The sequence below is a fragment of the Fukomys damarensis genome, unplaced genomic scaffold (assembly GCF_012274545.1).
Source record: "Fukomys damarensis isolate Sample0158 unplaced genomic scaffold, DMR_v1.0_HiC HiC_scaffold_7, whole genome shotgun sequence".
Taxonomy (NCBI): Eukaryota; Metazoa; Chordata; class Mammalia; order Rodentia; family Bathyergidae; genus Fukomys; species Fukomys damarensis.
Genome location: NW_022900919.1, coordinates 8687224 through 8706887, shown reverse-complemented (window position 1 = coordinate 8706887; position 19664 = coordinate 8687224). Strand labels below are relative to the sequence as shown.

At 45.8% G+C, this 19664-nt stretch overlaps 1 protein-coding gene and 1 long non-coding RNA gene across 16 annotated transcripts in view; one reads left to right on the top strand and one right to left on the bottom strand.

The window, feature by feature from the left end:
- The window catches only part of Ttc23 (tetratricopeptide repeat domain 23), an 80488-nt gene that overhangs the window by 15393 nt on the left and 45431 nt on the right, over window positions 1–19664 (bottom strand). For 14 of the 15 annotated variants that reach the window (XM_010607857.3, XM_010607865.2, XM_010607863.2 and 11 more), the window contains 3 exons: window positions 14803–14908; window positions 2291–2418; window positions 508–657 (listed from right to left, as the gene is read on the bottom strand). In XM_010607857.3, coding sequence (XP_010606159.2) covers window positions 508–657; window positions 2291–2418; window positions 14803–14908 — 384 coding nt within the window. Of the gene's footprint in view, window positions 1–507; window positions 658–2290; window positions 2419–14802; window positions 14909–18348; window positions 19499–19664 lie in introns of those variants that run through there. The other variant, XM_033761075.1, reaches the window with a different exon arrangement.
- On the top strand, window positions 7464–9644 carry LOC104850762. The gene is made up of 3 exons (XR_777056.3): window positions 7464–7782; window positions 8544–8718; window positions 9360–9644. It is a non-coding gene; the product is annotated as an uncharacterized LOC104850762 (long non-coding RNA).

Here is a 19664-nt window from a genome sequence, read left to right as displayed (position 1 = left end):
TTTTTTTTTTTTTTTTTTTTTGGTACTGGGAATTGAACTCGGGTCCTTGTGCTTGCAAGGCAGGCCACTGAACCACTGAGCTAAATCCCCGGCAAGAGATGGGATCTTTAACAAAGGGGTGCCAGACTGTGGAGAGATCTATTTGGACAATAAGATAACATTAGATCCACACCTCATACTAGCTACACAAATAAACTTCAGATTTTTTGGGAAAAAAGAATTCCTCTATTCATTTGATAAACAGAAAGAGCACAGTAAAAATAAAGTCTTGATAATTAATTATGTAATATAAAAATTTAAAATGTTTGCATGGTCAAAAATAATTGATCATTATTTTTTTAAAAGTTATGTTTCCAGAGGAAATGCTTTATCCCCAAGATGTTAGCTTAGAGCTATTGTGCAAATGTGATGACGTCTTAACTAAATAATCCACTTATAAAGTTTCATATAAAAGAAGCACGGTGGAGGGACAGCCTCGTCTTGGGTTAGTATTGGCTCCCACTTTACCTTCTTCAGGTTCTTGTGGGCCCCGCTGTGGTTCCCCTGCGCCAGGTCTGCTCCACCCAGGAGCTTGTAAGTCTCAACCACCTCAGGACTGAAATAGCCAAATGCTTCCACTTTGGCCTCCAGGGATTCCTTCAGGATCAAGTTTGCTCTCTATGAAAGAGACAAAAAGCTCTCTGGTTAAGAAGTCCGATGGGAGTGATGGAACACACCTGTAACCCCAGCACTTGGGAGGCTGAGGCAGGAAGATCACTATGAGTGCCAGGCCAGCCTGGGATACATAGTGAGTTCAAGGCCAGCGTGAACTACACAGGGAGACTCTCCTCAAAAAAATGAAAAAAAACAAAGTTCAAAGGCTGAACAAAGACCTGTGCCTCTTAAGGAAAATTAGGTAACTGCTATACATTTTCACTTTTTGGAGAAGTGTCAGCTTTATGCCCATGTGTAGGATGCTGCCACACCTGGATGGACTGGCATCATCCTGGAAGGAGTGGGGAAGGCCTTTCCAGGAGGAAGTGAGAGTAGACCCTGGCCGGAAGTGGGAATCAGTAAAGGCCAGGAACATGGATCCAGTAGAGGAGGCAAAATGAGATGAGAATCCAGATGGGGCAAGTGTTTGGGGCCATCTAGGGATCCTAATTTATCTCAGAGGCACTGAAGGGCCACTGGGGCAGTTTACAAAGGAATGTGCACTCATCACATTCGCTTTTTGAAAAGGACAGCACTTCCTTATTCTGAATAAATTAGAAAAGGGCAACATGGAAGAAGGCAGCTGGGAGTCAGGAGCTTGCTAGAGCAGTCCAGGCAAAAGATGGCGGCTGGTGGGAGGGGAGATGGAAAATGATGGATGGAGTCAAGGTATACTTTGTTTGGAAATGACCGAGGAACTAGGAGGGGTGAGGCATGAGGGTGCAAACATCTCCCCATTCTTCCGACCTGCACTCCCCAAAGGACTTCTAGAGATGGGGTTGGGGTGGAAATCAGAGGCCCATGGAAGGACCCTCTCTCTTCGGTTGTGTGATCCAGAAAAATATTGAAGCTCCATCTGTTATGGTGATAGTAGCCCTACTTCGGCCTGAGAAATATAGGTGCATCCACTTTAGAAGCCCATATTTCTTAATTGAGAGAGGACTGGGACAGATTATGGATGAGGAAAGATCTATGGGGACAGAGGTCTATAGACCACAAGGGGGAAATAAATTTTGACTTCCAAGATTTGCCATAAAGGGCTGGGCAAAACAAAACAATTGAGCTATTCAATGGCTTTCTGGAAGCTGTGAGGCTTTGCAGAGAATAAGTTCCCATGGGTTTAATTACCAATGGATATAAACTCTGGGTCTTGTTCCTGTTTTATAAGCCGTGTAAAGCCTGTATGGTGAGAGAGTGAGCTGAAATTTCTGTGCTGTGTAGTTCCAGTAGATATGCAAATTCATTCATTACTCACAAAGAGGGGAGAAGAATTAGATGTATGGCCACATTCTGTTGCTGCCAGAGCTACAGGTTGTGGTAAGCAGGGTTTGGTCCACCGGGTTCTCAAGGTTTCTAGTTCTTTTACGGTCTTTTTAGGTGGACACATCATCTACATTCTCATAAACACTTTTCCAGTTTCTAGGACCAAGCCCAAGAGTGGCCTCCCAGCCTTATTTACCAGAATCCCTCGGAGGCTGGAACATGCCCTACACATAGTAGGGGCTTAACAGATGCTCACAGAGTGAAGGAATGGCCTTTTGAACATCAACTATCACCCCTGTGAATAACTACACTATTGTATTCAGAATTCACTCACCTCTTTTTGTCCAGTGATTTGTAGGAAATGGCAAAATTCATCCTGAACTGCAAGAAATTTGATGTTTCCTGCTCCTTCAGAATCCTTTAAATGAGCCATACTCTCTTGAAAATACTTCTCAGCCACATCTGAAGAAAAGCATCATAGCAACAGTTGAAAACTACTCACAGATTTGAAATGGGGCTGGAGTAACTATGCTTTTAGTGGCAATGAATTATTTGAAAATAATAAGTATTTGGACAAGGGAAACCAGTCAAGGAGACTGTCTTTTGCCTGTTAACCTGTCTCTTTTATCATGAAAGAGTTAGGTCTCAGAAGAATATAAACAATTTGTTTTCCTTAATTTTCATACATTTAGCTTCCTGATGATACAGAAAGCAAAGCTAAAGTAAAAGGAGAAACTACCCCCCCCCCGGACCTGATCACACTGGTAGGTTTTTACGACAATCGATCCTTTATTCATCCAATAACTCTGGTCACTCCTTACTGACATTAGGACTCCTCGGGCCATTTACTTTAGTGAACTCTGACTGTAATCTTGTTATATATTTCTATAACATGAAAAATCTGGAAAACAGGGTTGACATGCTGCTGAGGAAAGAAGCTCAAACAATCTAAACCTCCTGTAAACATACTGGCTATGATGTGATGAAAATCTTTTTAAATGCATAGCCATCATGAGAGTAAGCAAAGGAAAAGTGTAGTCACAAAGAGGGAGTGGAAAGCCAGAGCAACCAATGCATGTTAGTCAGCTTTCTTTTGATGTAACAAATACCTGAGGTGAATCGATTTTTAAACAGGAAATACATATTTTGGCTCACAGTTTTGTAACATTCAGGGCATAACCAATGGATCCTATTGCATTTGGGCCTATGGTGAAGCACACTTGATGAAGGGAGGGAGAAAAGCTGCTCACCTCATGGCAAACAGGAAGCTAGAGACAGGCAGGGCCAGGACCCCAATATCCCTTTCAAGAGCATAGTCCCAGGCCAGCCTCACCCACCAGTCGCCCCTCCCAAAGCTCCTACTACCTCCCAGTGTACCAGGGCTGCAATTCAAGTCTTTAACACATGGGCCTCTGGGGGACACTCAGCCAAGCTAGAACAGAGGAACAGCAGAAGCTGAATGCTCTATGAATATATTAGAAAAATGGTAATTTCTCTAAGTATGTGGGTTTTCCTAGTTTGAGCAGGACAGATGAAACCTAAGGCCAGCTTTGGGAGGAAACTGAATGGTGCTCCCTGCAAAAAGCCAGCATGGCCAACAGAATTCTGCCAAGATGCCAGCGACTCTTGCCTTGTATAATTCCATCCCCTTTGGTTATGGGTGGAATTCATGAGTATGGCGAGAAGAACTCAGGAGCTGAGACTGTCATAGAACACTGTTGACTTAAGGAGAGAGAGAGAGATTATCCCTTGGGCCTGATTCAGTCACGTGGACCCTTTAAAAGCAGAACCTTCTGCAGGTGGTGGCAGGCAAGGAAGTCCAGGAAGTTGGAAGCCTCAGCGAGTTGTGAAAAGGAGGTCCTGCACTATGGAGATGCAGCAGGCCATGATGCTGTAAGGACCCGGAAGAGCCAACATGATCTGAGAGGGCTTCAGTCCTGCGAGGAACTGAAATCTTCCAATTAGGGCAATGAGCTTCGAAAGGACCCCAAGGTGCACATGACAATGAAGCTGGCCAACAACTTGGTTTTTGCCAGAGCAAAGAAGCCAGCCTTACTGCACCAGACTTCTTCTGACCTCCAGAACTGTATGTTTAAACAACTGAACATTTGCACGCAGCAAAAGAAAAGTAATATAGTTAGTGCTTTGATCTGAATGTCATGTCCTCCTCCGATTCACATGCTGAAATCCTCACCTTCAAGGTGATAGTATTAGGAGGAGAGTCTTTCAGAGGGGATTAAGTTATAAAGGGGAGCCATCACTAATAGGATTAGTACTCTTATGAAAAGGACCCCAGTGAGCTCCTTTGTTCCCCTCTGCCCCAGGAAAGGACAGCTCTGTACGCCCCAGCAAGCAGCCAGTCCAAGTCGGCAACCTGATCCTAGGTATCCCAGCCTCCTGATCTGAAAAGTAAATTTCTTAAATAAGTCACCTAATCAATGACATTGAAAAATAGTAGCTTGAACAGACCAAGACAGCCAAGAGCCCCTAAAACAGAGAGAAGATCAATTGCACTAGACTGAGGTAGAGCCTCCAGGCTGTCCACCGAGATACCACAGATAGAGAGAGAATATTCATAAATGATTGGGACACTAAAATTATGAAAACTGTCCTTAAAATTAAAAGTTAACACTTACTGACTGTGTCAGTTTTCTTAACTGTGGCTATGGGCTCCTCCTTTCCATACTGGGCTGAAAGGAGGTGCTCTGACAGCAGAGACTCTGAGGGGACAGACACAGAATGAAACCAGACAGAAGGATCAAATGGCACAGAAGTCTGGGAACACTTGCAGAAAAGCAGCCATGCACACCTCAAGATTCTTGTGACCACGCCTGAAATGCACAGGAGAGTCCCAATTGAGAAACGATCCCAGGACTTTCCATAGGATCTGCGGGAGATAGGAGAGAAGTGAACATGTGGGAAGCCTGTTTACCAAATCTACTTAACCAAAATAAAACTTCCATCTGTGTTCTCCTGTAAGGTTCAGACCCGTGGGGTCCCAGACAGAAGCAGGAATCCGGCTGCTACAAGGAATTTTCTCCCAGGGAGGGCTCCGCCCCCATGTCTGCAGCTGGACAGAAGCCAACTGAACTGGATTCCCCTGCCTGGCAGGTGGATTTCTGCAGAATTCTTCAAGGACTACTCCAATCCTGCCCCGTGGAAAATGCTCCCTCTCTTTTACCCACAGCTGACTCATTGGCAAAAGCATTATAGGTTTTAATGCTTGAACTAAGTCTAACCTTTGGTTACTTTGGTAAACTGGTGACAGTGGATGTTGAGGACGTGGCTTTATTTTGCTGATTCTAAAAGCATTACAGAGAGGGGCATTCCATGTCTAAAGTGACTGCAGATATTCAGGAGTGAGTACTCTCGATATGTTGGTTTTCTGGACAATTGCGAATTAACTAGAGAAGGTAACTCAGCCCTTCTTTAAGAGTAAAGAACTTTCCACACCCCAGCATCATGGCTGTGGACCTGAACACTTACTGTGAAGGCAGCAGATAAAGAAGGGCCTGGGAAGGAGCAGGGACTAAACACGCACCAAGGCTCAGACCCTGGGGTTGGAGGAAGTGGTGTTCATGCATAGGGAAGGGCGGAACCCCAAAAACCTGGAGGCTTTTCTCTTTCCTCCCTCTCCTGGGTCAGAAGCTGGTCTCCCTTGCACTGCAAACACAGCTGCATTGAACAATTTTCTACCCTTTTTTTTTTTTGCAATGTTCTCCCACCTCCCGTATTCCTCCCACATTCCCATTGTCATGAGCTGACCGAGTGCCCCCAAAGCAGGCCTGAAAGGAAGCTGCTGGGCCTAATTCAAACGAATGTGCAGATGGCTCATCACCTCAGACTCAGAGAGACCGAGCTGGATTTTCCAAAGAGGACGCTCCCTAGTGCATAGGAATCTCCAGAAGAGAGAGTGGGAGTGAGGGAGGAAGGAAGGAATGTCTCACGACATGAAGGCCGGGTAGCTCACGGAGGCGTTGTGGTGGGGAGGTGGGGACTGGCTCTGCCTGGCAATCTGCCCTCTAGAACCAGGCTCCCCAGGTCCTGCTTCCTTTCCTCCTTTCCTGGGTCCCCAGCTTCTCCAAAATTCCATGCCATTTCCATTTCTGTTCGTGGAAGTCCTCTAGTCAAAGGGGCACAATGAGGGCAGGGAACAGGATCTCCCTGACATGCAGGTGACCACATATTAGGCACCTGCAGACTCATGTGAGGACCCCTGTACATTAAGACAACCTGAAGCACCGGAACAAAGGTAGGTCTCAGGCAGCCACAAAAGTCCCCACCCACTTTTATCTTTATCTGGGATACAGAAAACCTCTTCTGTTGTGAGACCCTGACTTATCACTCCTACCCCTCCAAGTTAATTTTATGAACCACACTCAAACGGCCAGCCTTTGAGGGGAGAGCACACGGAGTCCCAGCTTCATATCAAAGAAGCCATTTCTTGATAAGCAGACTTTGTTGTTCTGGGAGTGGGCATCCCAGGTCCATCTGGGACAAGTGACACCAAGATTTCTAGCGACAGGAAGTCACAGCCATTAGGGTGAAAAGCCACCTCCTGACATGTTCCTGTGCCCTAACACTGGGTGTGGGTTCACAAAGAGCCAGCATGTGTCAGTGCGCTTGCACACGGCCATACCTAACTCTAAAAGCAATTCTAGAATCCCCTGTAATCTCACGCTGGCAGCCCGGGCAAAGATGAAGTCACTTTCTAAAACCCAGGAGCATGACTCTGCCCCATGGCAGAGGTATTCCAAGACCACATCTCTTCCCATTTTCATGCTAACAGAATGCTTAGCTTGTCTATGAGTTGGGGAAGAGTGTGGCTCCAGGGTGGACTATGGTCCTCTGTCTGGAGACTCAAAGCCATGTCCTTCCCAAAGCCAGACAGACTGTGCTTAGAGCCGTTCCATCACAAGCAAAAGTAAACAAGGCTTCATTCAAAGAGCAAAATGTATGCAAGATTGCAAGGTGGCTTGCTGGAGGTCAGGCTTTTAATTAAATTCCAGTAACAACCAGGGCTCATTTTCCTGAGGCTGTCCTGTGGCAAGAGTTGGAAGAGCAAGGACAGCATTCATTATGAAGGAGTCCTCCTGTACAGAGTGACAGTTACCTTTGTAAGTCTTGGCAAATAATCTTTACAACTGCAAAAGAACTCCAGGGAATTTGAAAATGAAAAGTCTTGAGAATTGTAGCCTAGTGGTCACCCAGCAAACAGACTGTTTAGACTCTATGGGGGGCACTGCCGGAGACCACCCTCTCACTACCGCAGGGTCAGGGGAAGCCTGACAACACGAAGCCAGTGCTCTAACTCTCACCACACAGCAGACCCTCTTCAGGAGGGGCCTGTCCCTGGCCTGTGACCTGCTTCTGGGAGTGGCAGAGCTGCTGCCACTGGCTGTGTGACACAAAGAAGTCAGTGACTGGGGTGTGGGGTACTGTGTACATCAGGAAAGGGAGGGGACCGAGAGGGCAGCAGGCCTTTGGAGGCTCACAGGATGCAAAGGCACAGAAATATGATGCTGACCACCAAGAAGCTGGCGGGGGGGGGCAGTCTTTCCCCAGCAGGACTGTGTCACAACCCTAGGGTGAAGTCCTCAGAGTGAGGCAGCAGGGGCAGCTAAGAAGGCCACAGGAAGGTGAAGGACACCGGCTGCCCCCGGGGTGCTCATCCTCTATCAGGAGCCCACAGGATCCACGCTCCCATGAATAGCAGGGCCTGCAAGTCCCACACAGGTCCAGAGGAGCACCTGGGGTAAGGATGAGAAGGGGCCCAGATATGTCGGAAGAGGAGGCAGAAGTTGAGAAAAGCAAGGAATTTGTAAGGTAAAAGAAAATGGGGAGAGGGAAATACAGCTTCAGATACTTAACTTTTTCATGTCTACTGTGGAAAATATGGGAAGCGGATCAGTTGAGGCTGCAAGACATATACATCTGTCTTAGGGAATTGTAGGTGGAGAATCCACTTGGAGAGGGGCCCTGTCCCCCCTCCGAGTATGTTCCGTCTGCTGTCATTGGACCCAGCAGAACTCCCCAGCCCATGATGCCTGGCCGCAGATGGGGCCACTTCCAAACAAGGCCACCTGCACTCAGCAGGCTCTGCCTCCCCAAGGCTTATCCTGCAATGTACCTGGCATCTGGCCATTTCATTTTAACATCCTTTAGGAGAAGCGTTATAAACACAAGGCCAAGGCCCTGAGCACTTAGCCGGGTTGGGAGATCTGTTAATACCAAGTTTGTCTATGGCTGCTCTGGGAAGCTGGCCAGGATCAGGTTAGTGACATTAAAGGGAGCCTGAATTGGGCGTCTTTATCCAGCCACGATCCTCCTTGACTTCTAGGGCAGTTTCCTCAGCACGAGGAATGCAAGGAAGGCAAAGAAATTGGCTTGAGCATGAAGCCTGAAACACTTACTTCCTGGCTGGCAATGCTGCCTTTGTTAGTGGCAATGCCTTCAATGGGCATCCAGCAAGCAAGCAAGCCAGCCAGCTCTGGTGAATCTAACATGGGGAATCCTTCTCTCACAGATTCTTTTTTTTTTTTTTTTTTTTTTTTAAACAAAACTCAGAAGCATTGTTCTTTATGCAGACAGATTTAAAGGCAGGAAAGCAGAGCTCAGAATCCTCCCTTGACCCTTAGGAAAACATGCAAATTGGGATCTGGCCTGGACATCTGACCTACAAGCAACTGAAATCCAGGTCGGGCAGTCCTGTGTGGATGAAAGCTATTGAGGATTTAGTCACCCCTTAATTGTTAGACAAAGGTAAGCTCCAAATTGTCCTCTTTAATTTCCCCCTGCTGGAGGTAGCAGAGGCCTGGAGCCTTGGATAAGTTTCATTCCTGAGGGGACAGCAGAGAGATAGCAGGAAAGAGAGGGGAATGGGCCACCAGGACTGTTGCTGCAGCCCCTGGCTGGGTAGAGTCTGTCTCCTTCCAGGGAAGCTGATTGTCCTTGTGCTACACAGGCCACACCTGCTCTGCCCACGCTACACATAGGCACTTGCAGGCAAGAGCAGGGACAAAACCTGAATGTCAACATGCTGACCTGGCCAGCTCATTAGCCAGACTCCTCACATTTGCCTCTAACCTACCGAGCATGACACTGGGTCCAGTGGGCCCATCCCTTACTTTTCTACTGTAAATTTGTACTTTAGCGTAACAGTAGCCAGCTGTGCATCTCAGCACCTTTCCCTGAGAGATACAGGAAGCAAGCTATGCATTTGCCCACTTGGCAAGACAAATGGCAAGGTGTGCATTTGTGCAAAAGTGGCAAAATGGGATTTTAACCCATGTTATTCACTGACCAACTGATTTTGCATATGTTTACCCAAGCATCACAGAGGGTCCAATAGACCCACACCACTCCAGGGCTTGTTTAAAAATGTTGTCTTTTTTTTCTGGTAGAAGTATCCCAATTCAGTACAACGGCATATGAAAAACCAGATTTCAAAGTTTTGGAGGAGGTCAAAAGTGAATCATCAGATTACTCATGTATGGATGATGAAAATGATCCAGCATGGTAAAAAAGATGTTTTCATAACGTAAGAGTGATGATGATGATGATGACGAAGACTCCAACTTCACATTGGCCATGTGAGCCAAATTCTGGTGACAGCACAATGGAGCAAAAATCGACTGATACAGACACAGGGATTGCAGACCTCCTTGATTCAGATGACAGAGAAAATAACCATGTGAGTACATATTTGACTAGTTGAAGTGGTGCAAAATGGTCTTGCAACCAAATGGAATGATCCAATGTTAGAACTAGGTCTGAAAATATAGTGAGGGTCTTGGCAGGGGTGATACATATAGGACAGAATGTCAACACTGATATTTATTTTTGGAAAGTATAATGGATGAAATGCTACAAGATGCTGTGAAATACTCAAAGGCTGAAATGCAAGTAATATGTTCTGTTTGCACCAATAGCCATATGAAAATGTATTTATTATGACACCTCACTAGCTGAACTGAAAGCATTCACAGATCTTGCTGTTCTTAACAGGGATTTCTCATGGTAACTGAAGGAATGTAAAAGACTTATGGAAAAGTAGTGGGTAAAAATATGGCATAAAAATTTATGCCCTTGTAGATGCAAAGACTTATTATATTTTTCAATTTAGACATTTATCCTAGAACTCAGCCATTGGGTCCTTGCTTCTATAGTAATAAACTGAATGATGTTGTAAACAGACTTGTTGCTCCCATCTCCCAAACTAAAAGGAATGTGACATTCAACAACTGGTTTACCAATGTCCAGTTGATGTTACATTTGCTGACAGAGCACAAGTTGACCAGTGTAGCAACTATACCTAGGAACTAAGCAAAAATTCCAAATGAAATGCTGCAATTTCAAAACAGAGAATTATACAGCATAATCTTTGGATATCAGGAATATTTACATCCAGCCTCATCTACGGCAAAGAAAAACAAATGGGTACTGCTGATGTCAGCATTGCACCATGATGGAAATATTGATAGGGAAACCTGCACAAAACGGAAGCCTGAGATGTAAACTTTCTACAACAAAACCAAAGGTAGAATAGATGTTTTTGATGAGTTATGCAGCAATTATTATGTCACTCGAAAAGGAAAGCAATGCCCAATCTTTGTGTTTTATTCGATCTTAAATATGTGTGGCATAAATAATTTGATAAAGAATATAACAAGTGCAAAATATCATGGAGAAAATTTCTTAGAGGATTGGGACTGGAACTCACAAGAAATCACTTACAGAAGTGGAAAAAAACAAAATGTTTCTGCCTAGGAAACTACACACAAAAAAATTGTGGAGCACACTGGTGAGCTGACAGGTGAACAAGGAGTCACAGCATCACAAAAATCTACAACAGGAAAACCAAAGGGATGTCAACTGTGCCCTACAAGAAAGGACAGCAAAACAAGACATTGGTGCTATCAGTGTAAGCGATACTTGTGTATGGAACACGCAGTTGGCATGTGTGAAGACTGCCTTGGATCTGACAGTTGAAGCAAAGGTTATTTCTGGGGTAGACTTTTGTTTGTGTTTACATGGCAGCTCATGTAGATTTTTTTATTTCTGATGTTATCTCTTAGGTTTTGTGAGCAAGTAAACAACTGATGTGAAAATGTCAATGTCTGTTCTAAGCACTCCTTACATTTTTGGTATTTTTAATTGATATTGTATTTCCTGGCTAAGTGCATGTTGTACAATATGGCGGGAAGCTCCCGCCAAAACAGGAAGAGAGGTGACAAGAATGGCCTAGTACACAGGTATGGAAAGCTGAGCACATGTGCTGTCAGTGTAAGCCAGATGTGTATATGGAACGTGCTTTTGTCACGTGGCCAGACTGCTTTAGGTGTGATAATTGCAGTAAATTTTTTATTTGAAAGTGTATTGGTGTTTTCATTAGAATTTGTGTTCTTTTTGTTTAGACTTTGTGCACCATAAAACAGTCCATGTTGAAAATTTTGATGCTTTTTTATAAATATGCAATAAATGTTAAAAATTCAATACTTTATTTTTGTGATATTTTTCCTGTTGAATACTCATTTTTAATATAATAAAACTCACAACATTAAAATTAATAATTTATCAATAGAAATATTCTAAAGAACGTGTCTTTATGACAAAATTAGTGTTATGCTCTGTAGGCTAAGGAATCCAGGATTCTGACAGCAGTGGGATCTCAGCTAGGTATGCACATGGTAGGAACAGTGTGAAGATTTTCCTTGCTTTTTTCTGCTTCTGATTATTTTCCCCATCTGGTAATTCATTTGAGGGTGAGAGTCTGTGCTCCTTTCTGTGCCTGCTGCCAGTCAATCAGCTACTAGTATTTCTGTCCTGCTACTTCCTACCCAAGCTCCTCATTTCACTCTCCCCAAAGGCTTCAGCAAACTTCCTTTCTAGTGGAATGAAGATGACGGGTATTTCAGGTGTTTTCTGGTCAAGAGGTACTTAGTTTGAGAATGGCCTCGAAAAGAGCGGTCTGGAAACTGATCTGGACTTTGTCTTTTCGGGGTGGGTCAGTGAGTAGGAAGACAGGGGTTCCTCTAGACTGATGGAACTTTCTGGTAGGCAGAGCTGGCTATGTGAGGTGCTTTGGGAGGTGTCCCACTTCTGAGGGTCATTTAAAAGATAAAATGAGCCCTTTATAGAAAGTACTAGTGTCTGCATGCAAAAGGTGCTCGACTCTGCTACTGTTGTTGTTGTTGTTGTTGTTGTTGTTGTTGTTATGATTTCCTAAGTCATCTGCTGCCTGAGCTGCCAAGTGATTCCTTCTCCTCAAGCGGAAGCCACCTCCCTTCCTCATCTGTGAAGCCATCAGTCCCAACTTCCTGCTCCTGGGAGACAGTGTCTGCTTACCCTTCTACTTTTAACTTTACATTCCTCACACATTTCAATTCTGACTGCCCGGTGGGTCTTCTGGGTTCAGGTCCCCAAATGCCCTGACTGGCAGCAGAGACGTGGGGCTGAGGGTGAAGCTGAGGCCCACTCAGGCTCCTGGGCTGGGGGCCTCACCGGTGCTTCTCCAAACCCTCCACTCTGGGCTGCCTGGGCTCTCCCTGGGACCCTCATCTGCCCTAAACACCATAACCCAGAGCCTAAGTGTTCAGGAGAGGGGGCACATGGAGGGCCAGTCCCGGTAAGGTAACACGGTGCAGAGCAGCCTCCTGATGACTGCCTGAGCCCGAGTCTCTCCCACTCACGGTGTGGCTGAGAGCCGAGAGGGGCTGATCTCCCCTTAGTTGTTGGACAAAGAGAAGTTCTCAATTGTCCCCTTTGATTTACTTGGGTCCATGGCAAATTTACCTAATCTCTCAGTGTGTCAACTTCTCCATCTAAAGCTGGGGATAATGAATACCTATCTCAGAATTGTTTATGGATTTGAGTCAACGAAGGAGCACGGCTTAAAACCAAGGCCAGGACATTTTGCGTCAGCATTAGTTATTGTTACTGTGAGGCCATTTAATTCTCAGGGACATTATTTGCATCAACTAGGTATTATTTCCACTCCCAATTTTTCAGGGTGGCAATACCAGGTCCATATTTAGAATGGAAAGCTTAAAAAGCATGTACGTAGTTTATAGTGGATGGTGCCTGACTAGATTAATCACTCAAAGCAGCGTGGCCTGAGTCCACAGAAATGAAGTCAGTTATAAACATCCTAGGGCACAATTTCTATTGGTCCTCATCCAATTCCTAGTCAATGAGTGGCTGCACTGAGCACTAGGTGAGGTGCTGGAAACCAGAGTCCCTCTACACAGAAAGATGGTCTCTTGTCCATGCCCTCCCTATGTGTTTGGATTTCTCCCCGGAAGAGATCTTCCCCTCACACATCCCAACAATTCAAATGCCTAAAATCCTCCAGTTGGCTTAGTCCATTATCTTCCTCCCTAAAACATGAACATATCTGATAATAAGTCACTGCCATTTTGGCTGCCTAAGTCAGAAGAGATGGATCCAGCCCTCACACTCCTGACTCAGAACTTTAAATATATTGGAGTTAATTACCCCCAATTAAAAACTGTAAATTTCCAATGAAAATCTAGATTTCTCCCTTCTCTTGAAAAAAAAAAAAAAAAAAAGCAGATCTGGTAACATAAGCCTGTCTGCCACATGGAGCAGTGGTCTGGGCGAACAGCATGATATGGGCTTATCGAGTTTGCCATAGTCCTCACCTCTCCACATTGTCTCTTTCATTCCACAGCCTATTGTTAGCTGCCTTTTCTCAGTGCATTTCTAAGTACTGCTCCTGCTTTCTCGTAAGTAACCACCTGCCTTGTGCCCATTTGGATCTGTGCCTCCTGCTATTCCAGGGGTTTCCATCAACAGGTATTTGCATTTTCGGTGTTTTATTAAGGATGCTGGGGAGTGGACATTTCCCTGACTAAAGGAATTTTGGGCACCAACAAGCTGATCAAAATGCTGGTTCTGTGATGGTTCTGAAAGTGAATGTGATTGTCATATGTGGAATGCTCCAGGGAAGCAGGACCAGATAAGTCACCTGCCTCCTCCCTCCATCCCCTCAGGTTCTTCCGGATTTGAAGAGGTGCTCCGAACTCTAAGAGACTAGAACAAGGCATCTGCACAGTGGAATGGACAGGAGGATGAATGCGGGAACCCCTGCATCAGCTCCTCATGGCCTGGAGCTCCCTCCCCGGCCCACGGATCTGCTCTAATCAGGCTGCTCCAGGCCTCGCTTTCACCTTCTTCCAAGCTTAGCCTCCTAGCTTAACTCTTGATTTCCAAATCAGCCTCAATCCTTCCACATGCTGATTTTATGCTTCCTGGCACACTGGACCTTATTTTACTCGGTATATAATTATTTTTATCTGCTCTCTTGGAATATATCCCTAGGAGCTTGTGGGTTATATTCCATTCCTGGATATTCTGCTCTGAACAACAACAAAAATCACTAGAGTGTGTGTCCCTGTCAGCAGAGACACATCATGTACTCTGGGCTTGGGGTGGTGGGGTAGAGAATGCCCAAAGCTTGGGGTTTTACCTAATAGGCAGGAACAAGAAAAATCATGTGGGCCATTAAGCAGCAACTTCCTTTTGGTGTCCTGAAGACATGTGAGTGGGTCCGGATAGAGTCTGGAGGTCAGAGCTGTTGCGGCAGTAGCTCCACAACAATCTTTAAACATAGTCACCTTTGAAAGCAGAGATTTCCCTGCGAGCCCAGTGCAGATCGCTAGGGGCTCTTAGTAGCTGTTTGGATGGAGAATAGCTATACTAAAGCAGAAAATGGTACAGTGAGGTCCCAGAGAGCAGAGACGGCTCCCTGGAGGGCAGAGGCACAGCTCCATCCACCCATTCACCCACCCAGGGCGCGCACTGCGGGGCAGGAGCGAGGCTCACCATGGTGCTCCGGCCTCCTGGAAGCAACAGCAGCAGAGGCGACAAGGTGTGCAGAGTCCGCCGCCTCCTCACGAGAGGGGCTCCTCCCCAGGACGAGGACATGAGCCTGTTACCACAGAAAGAAGAAACAAGTTGTTTATGTGCTTGGCAGCAGCGACTGGAAAGTAACTGTCCTTCCAGTGACAAGAAGCAGGCCAAGGAACTTTCCAGCACAGCAGAGGAAGTGACTGCTGGGGGACTGTGCGATGGATTCTAGGAAGAGCTGGGTTTAAAGGCATCCGGTGCTGGAGAGGAGCTGCGGAGTGAATCCACTTGGCTCTGCGCGACAGCTGGGGCCTGTCACTGGGTAAGTCAGTGTATGGTCATGGGATGGCGGTGGGCAAATTCCAGGAAGTAAAAAGCACCAATGGTGAGCAGAGGAAGGGGACCGATCTGCGGGGTCAGCAGCCTCACCCATGGCAGTGCGGATCCCCCGGGCTGATCTGCCCGTGTCGCTGGGGGCCCTGACTCCGTAACTGGCCAGAGGGAGTTGATGTGGAAAACAACTGAGCTCCTTAGAAATAAAGCCCATTTAAAAGTATTTTAACAAGAAACTATGATCCTACGAACACAGAATAATAATCATTTCAAATAAAATATTAACTGCATCCCTCCAAAGAGATGGTTACTCTTCATCTCCCTATCAGTATTTGGAGCTTGAAAAATACCGTCAGTAATACATTTAGATCCATCCTGACATGTCACGATGCACTGCCTCACCACAAGTCCAGGAGCAGTAGGCCCACCCCGTCACGGACCGAGATGTCCAACATCTCGAGCCAAAACCAAACCTTTCTCTTTTTAACTTGATTTACCTCGGGTATTTGCCACAGTGCTGGAACACTGAACAGCAAAGCCAATAGGAGTTGGGCAGTGCTCCGGCCTCCGGACTCTTGACTTCTAGTTCCGCATTTTTGTCACGTCCTGAATGCCGCCACCCCCTTACCGCCCGCCTACGGCCGCAGACATTGCTAATCGCTGCCAGCACAGCCCCAGGAGCATCTGCTTCAACCCGAAGGAGCTACAGCAGCCCACCGAGCCAGCACAGGAGACGAAGCCACCCCTGCCGGTCCACGCCACGCCTGCGCACTGCAGTCTGCGCTCGGCAGCCCCTGCTCCTCTGAAGCCGACGGAATGCATTTCCGTAGTAACTGTAATCAGGGTAGCGGCACACTCTGACTCTAGGCGGTCACCTCATCTGTCGCTTGTTAAAATCTGAGCTACTGGCTTGAGACTTTCTGAGGTAGGGGGGTCTCCAGATCAAGATCTCTGGCAATGTCCTTAATGGCTGTGTTGTCAGAATTCTTACTCATAAATGCTAACAATATCGTTTGCTTCCAAGTGACTTTTCTTCATAGCTGGCTAGGAAGAACCGACTAAGTGAGTCTGGCAGTCCTAAATTAGTCACTACCCTTGCTGTGGCGTGAAAGGTCCAAGCTTAAACTCTGACTTGAAGTAGTTTTCAAATAAGCGGCACCGTGAACTGCAATTTCATGTATGGACAAACTACAAGAGCTAGGGGACGCCGTCAAAATATCACGTGTTCTGAGTCTGGAGAAAAGAAAAAAGGAACAGAAACATCCCCGCTCCCTCAGATGCAAACTGAGTCCTGTTTACCTTGTATTTCCCATGGGTTATTTATCTCCACAACCCGTTCTTTGAGGAGAACAATCACTGTGGACTGCCAGTAAGGTTCCCTGAGACTGTTACAGAGGCTCAATGCAGGCCGCTCCGATTAAGACTCAGATTTGAAGATTTTTCTATTTCACTGCTATTCAGTATTATAATTCAAGGAAATGCGATGAATATCTGTCACAATTATTTTCAAATGGATAATTACATGTTCAGAAAGTATCATAAGTCGCTTTTTGCCTTGGAGACATAAAGTGATCCTTTTGCAGTAAGGAGAAAAAAACCCGAATATCAAGAAAGTGGGTCCTGCAATTAGCAATGTGAAATAGGAAGAAAAGGACCAAAGGTGTAGGGACAGTGAGAAGGATAGGGCAAGGGGAATTACAGTGAGAAGGATAGGGCAAGGGGAATAAAGGAAAAGGAAAAAAATATGAGAAAATGTAAAAATGGAATTAAAGTGTTTGAAGGGGGGAGGGGAGGAGGGGGTGAAGGGAGGGTGGGGACAAGGGGAAAAAATGAGAACCAAGACCTGTCATGTAGAGGTACAAGATCCCAGTAATGAATGTAACTGTACTGTCTACCTAGAATGTACCAATAAATTCAAATTTTTTAAAAAAGTGGGTCCTGAAAGCTGAAGGCGATCTGAATTTATCACAAAATCTTTATTACCTCAATGTTTTTTGATGTGAGATGCAAATACTGTATAAGCAAACATTTATTATTCATTGTTCATTATTCATTCCAGAAACTGAACCCCTGGTGTAATTTCTTAGTTGATGTTCATGAAGCTTTTTAAAGCCATATGCTGGGGATGGGATGTAGCTCAGTGGTTCCGGTTCCTGCCTCCCAAGGGCAAGGACCTGAGTTTGATCCCTGATACCAAAAAACAAACAAATAAAACAAACACAACAAAAAATCAAAACCATATGCTGGAGGAAGAGGAGGAGGAGGACACCCACGATGGTTAAAATGTGCCAAATTAGCATCTCATTTATTCAGTAAAATTCTATTCAATTCAGTGTAATTTAATTTATTCCCATTTGTTCCAATGTATTTCAATTTTTAAATGCTTTTTGGATGCCAGATATTTTGTCAACACTAAGAATTCACACTCTCACACACACACACAGAGATCATTCAGAAATTTCAGTTTCAATGAAGATCACAGATGAACTATGAAAACGTGGTATGATTGCATTTCATGTGGACATAAAGACACAGCCCTTAGCTGTGTTTTAGTGCTCACCAGGCCCCTCCTCCTGTTACCATTTCCAGTGACTTCAGTGTCCATCACACTGGCCTGTACATAGAAGGCAAAGAAAAGGATTGCCCATCTTACAGGCTAAATGGATGAAAAAGGGTCAATAAAATGATTCCTTGTATAGATGAAACCAAGAGTGCAGGACCCCAAGGCAAGGGGCTTTGAACAAGGAACACTGGCTGTAAGTGGAAAGATGAGTTAGTCAGGTGAGTGGCACACACCAGTAATCCCAGCACTCTGGAAGGCTGAGTGAATGCAGGAGGATCAAAAGTTCAAGCCCAGCTTGGGCAAATTAGTGACTTAGCAAGACCTTATCTCAAAATAAAAAATAAAAGGCCTGGGGATGCAGCTGAGTGGGAAGGCTGTGGATTCGACCATGTACCACACACACAAGGAAAGAAAATAAATTATGGGGAGAGAGCAGCAGCTTTGGGTATGGGGTCGTAGCCTGGCTGCAGTGGGCTCCCAGGGAGGAGCTAGTGAATGAACACCCACCTCTCTCCCCTTCCACAGACCAGGCTGTGTGGCTGTTGGGCAGAGGACAAGGACACCGATCTGGTACTCGAAGGTCAGCCTCTGGGCCCAGAGCGAGGCCTAGAAGCCTGCGGAGAACAGCTGCAGGTACAAACCACAGCATCCACAGATCCTAAGCCAGCTCCTCGGTGTCTCAGGCTTGCGACAGACTCATTTCCCCCTCAGCTGCGCAGTGTGCTGGTCCCACTCCTGGCCTCCTCACTGACCACTCACTACTACCCTTGGTCCTCCAGCTCACAGACACTCCTGACTCTGTTCCATCCATGTGGCTTCTGGTCCTCCACTCCACTGCCTCCCAAGTCATGAGCCATCCCTGCCCCCACTCCCTCTCCCCATCCCTTCTCGTCCAGCTTAGAGTGCACTGAATCAAAAATGCCCTCCTTTCAATTGAGATAGTGAGAGTGGAACCCTCCCTCTGAGTGACCATCAGTCAGGTGGGCACATATTTGTAGGTTATTCACGTATATTTTAACCTGGTTACATTTTTTTTTTAAATGCCATTGAGCAGAAAAAAAAACAAAAAACAATTTGCAAATGGATGTAGACACTATAGCACTGCTGATACTGATTGTCAAGTTTCTCTCTTTGAAGCAGAGGGGCCTCCTTTTTTTTCCCCCAAACAAAATCTTCCCTGGTTCTCTAGTGGACACAGCAAGTAAGAGTGGCGCTTTTCCCACTGCAGCGGTACAGAGGCCTGGAGCCCACCGGCTGCTCCCCCTGGCTGCCCTTGAGCAAGCTCCCCGGAACGGGAGGGCTCCCATGAGGTGACAGATGAGAGCCACAGTGCCACACCGAGGCCCCCATAGGGAACCAGTGCAAAGGGTGTCAGCAAAGCTGGTGATTGGATTGCACCATCTTGCCAAACCCAGCCACCGTTCACAATTTCGGGACAATGCTTTGCTTGCTAAGAAAATGCAAATACCCCTATACATGCATCTGAGAGCATTTAAGAACTAAGAATCACAGTGAACAGAATTACAAGAGGCCTGTTTGCCTCTCCCCGCTTTCTGCAGGAGCCCAACTAATGGGCCCCCCTGGGGAAACCTGCAGCCTGGCCACACTCACTCCTCCACCTCATGATTGATTTATTAATCTCCCCAGGACTTGGGTTCCCATCACGCCCTTTATTATTTTCACTATCTTATGCTTATACACTAATCAATAGTCATCTTGAAGTCAAGGAAGAAAGTTTAGTGTCTCCAAATCTTTTGCGCTGCCAGCCATGTCGGACTGTATTAAAACAAACAAACAAATAAATAAAAACTGTTAATATTCCACACTGAACAAGGTCGTTAATTGAAAAAAATCTCATTTATAAAACCTCAGCCCCTGCCAAGTTACGGAGCAGCTGTTCCATTCTGGTGCCTCTGGTGCGTTTCTGCGGGAAACCACTGAT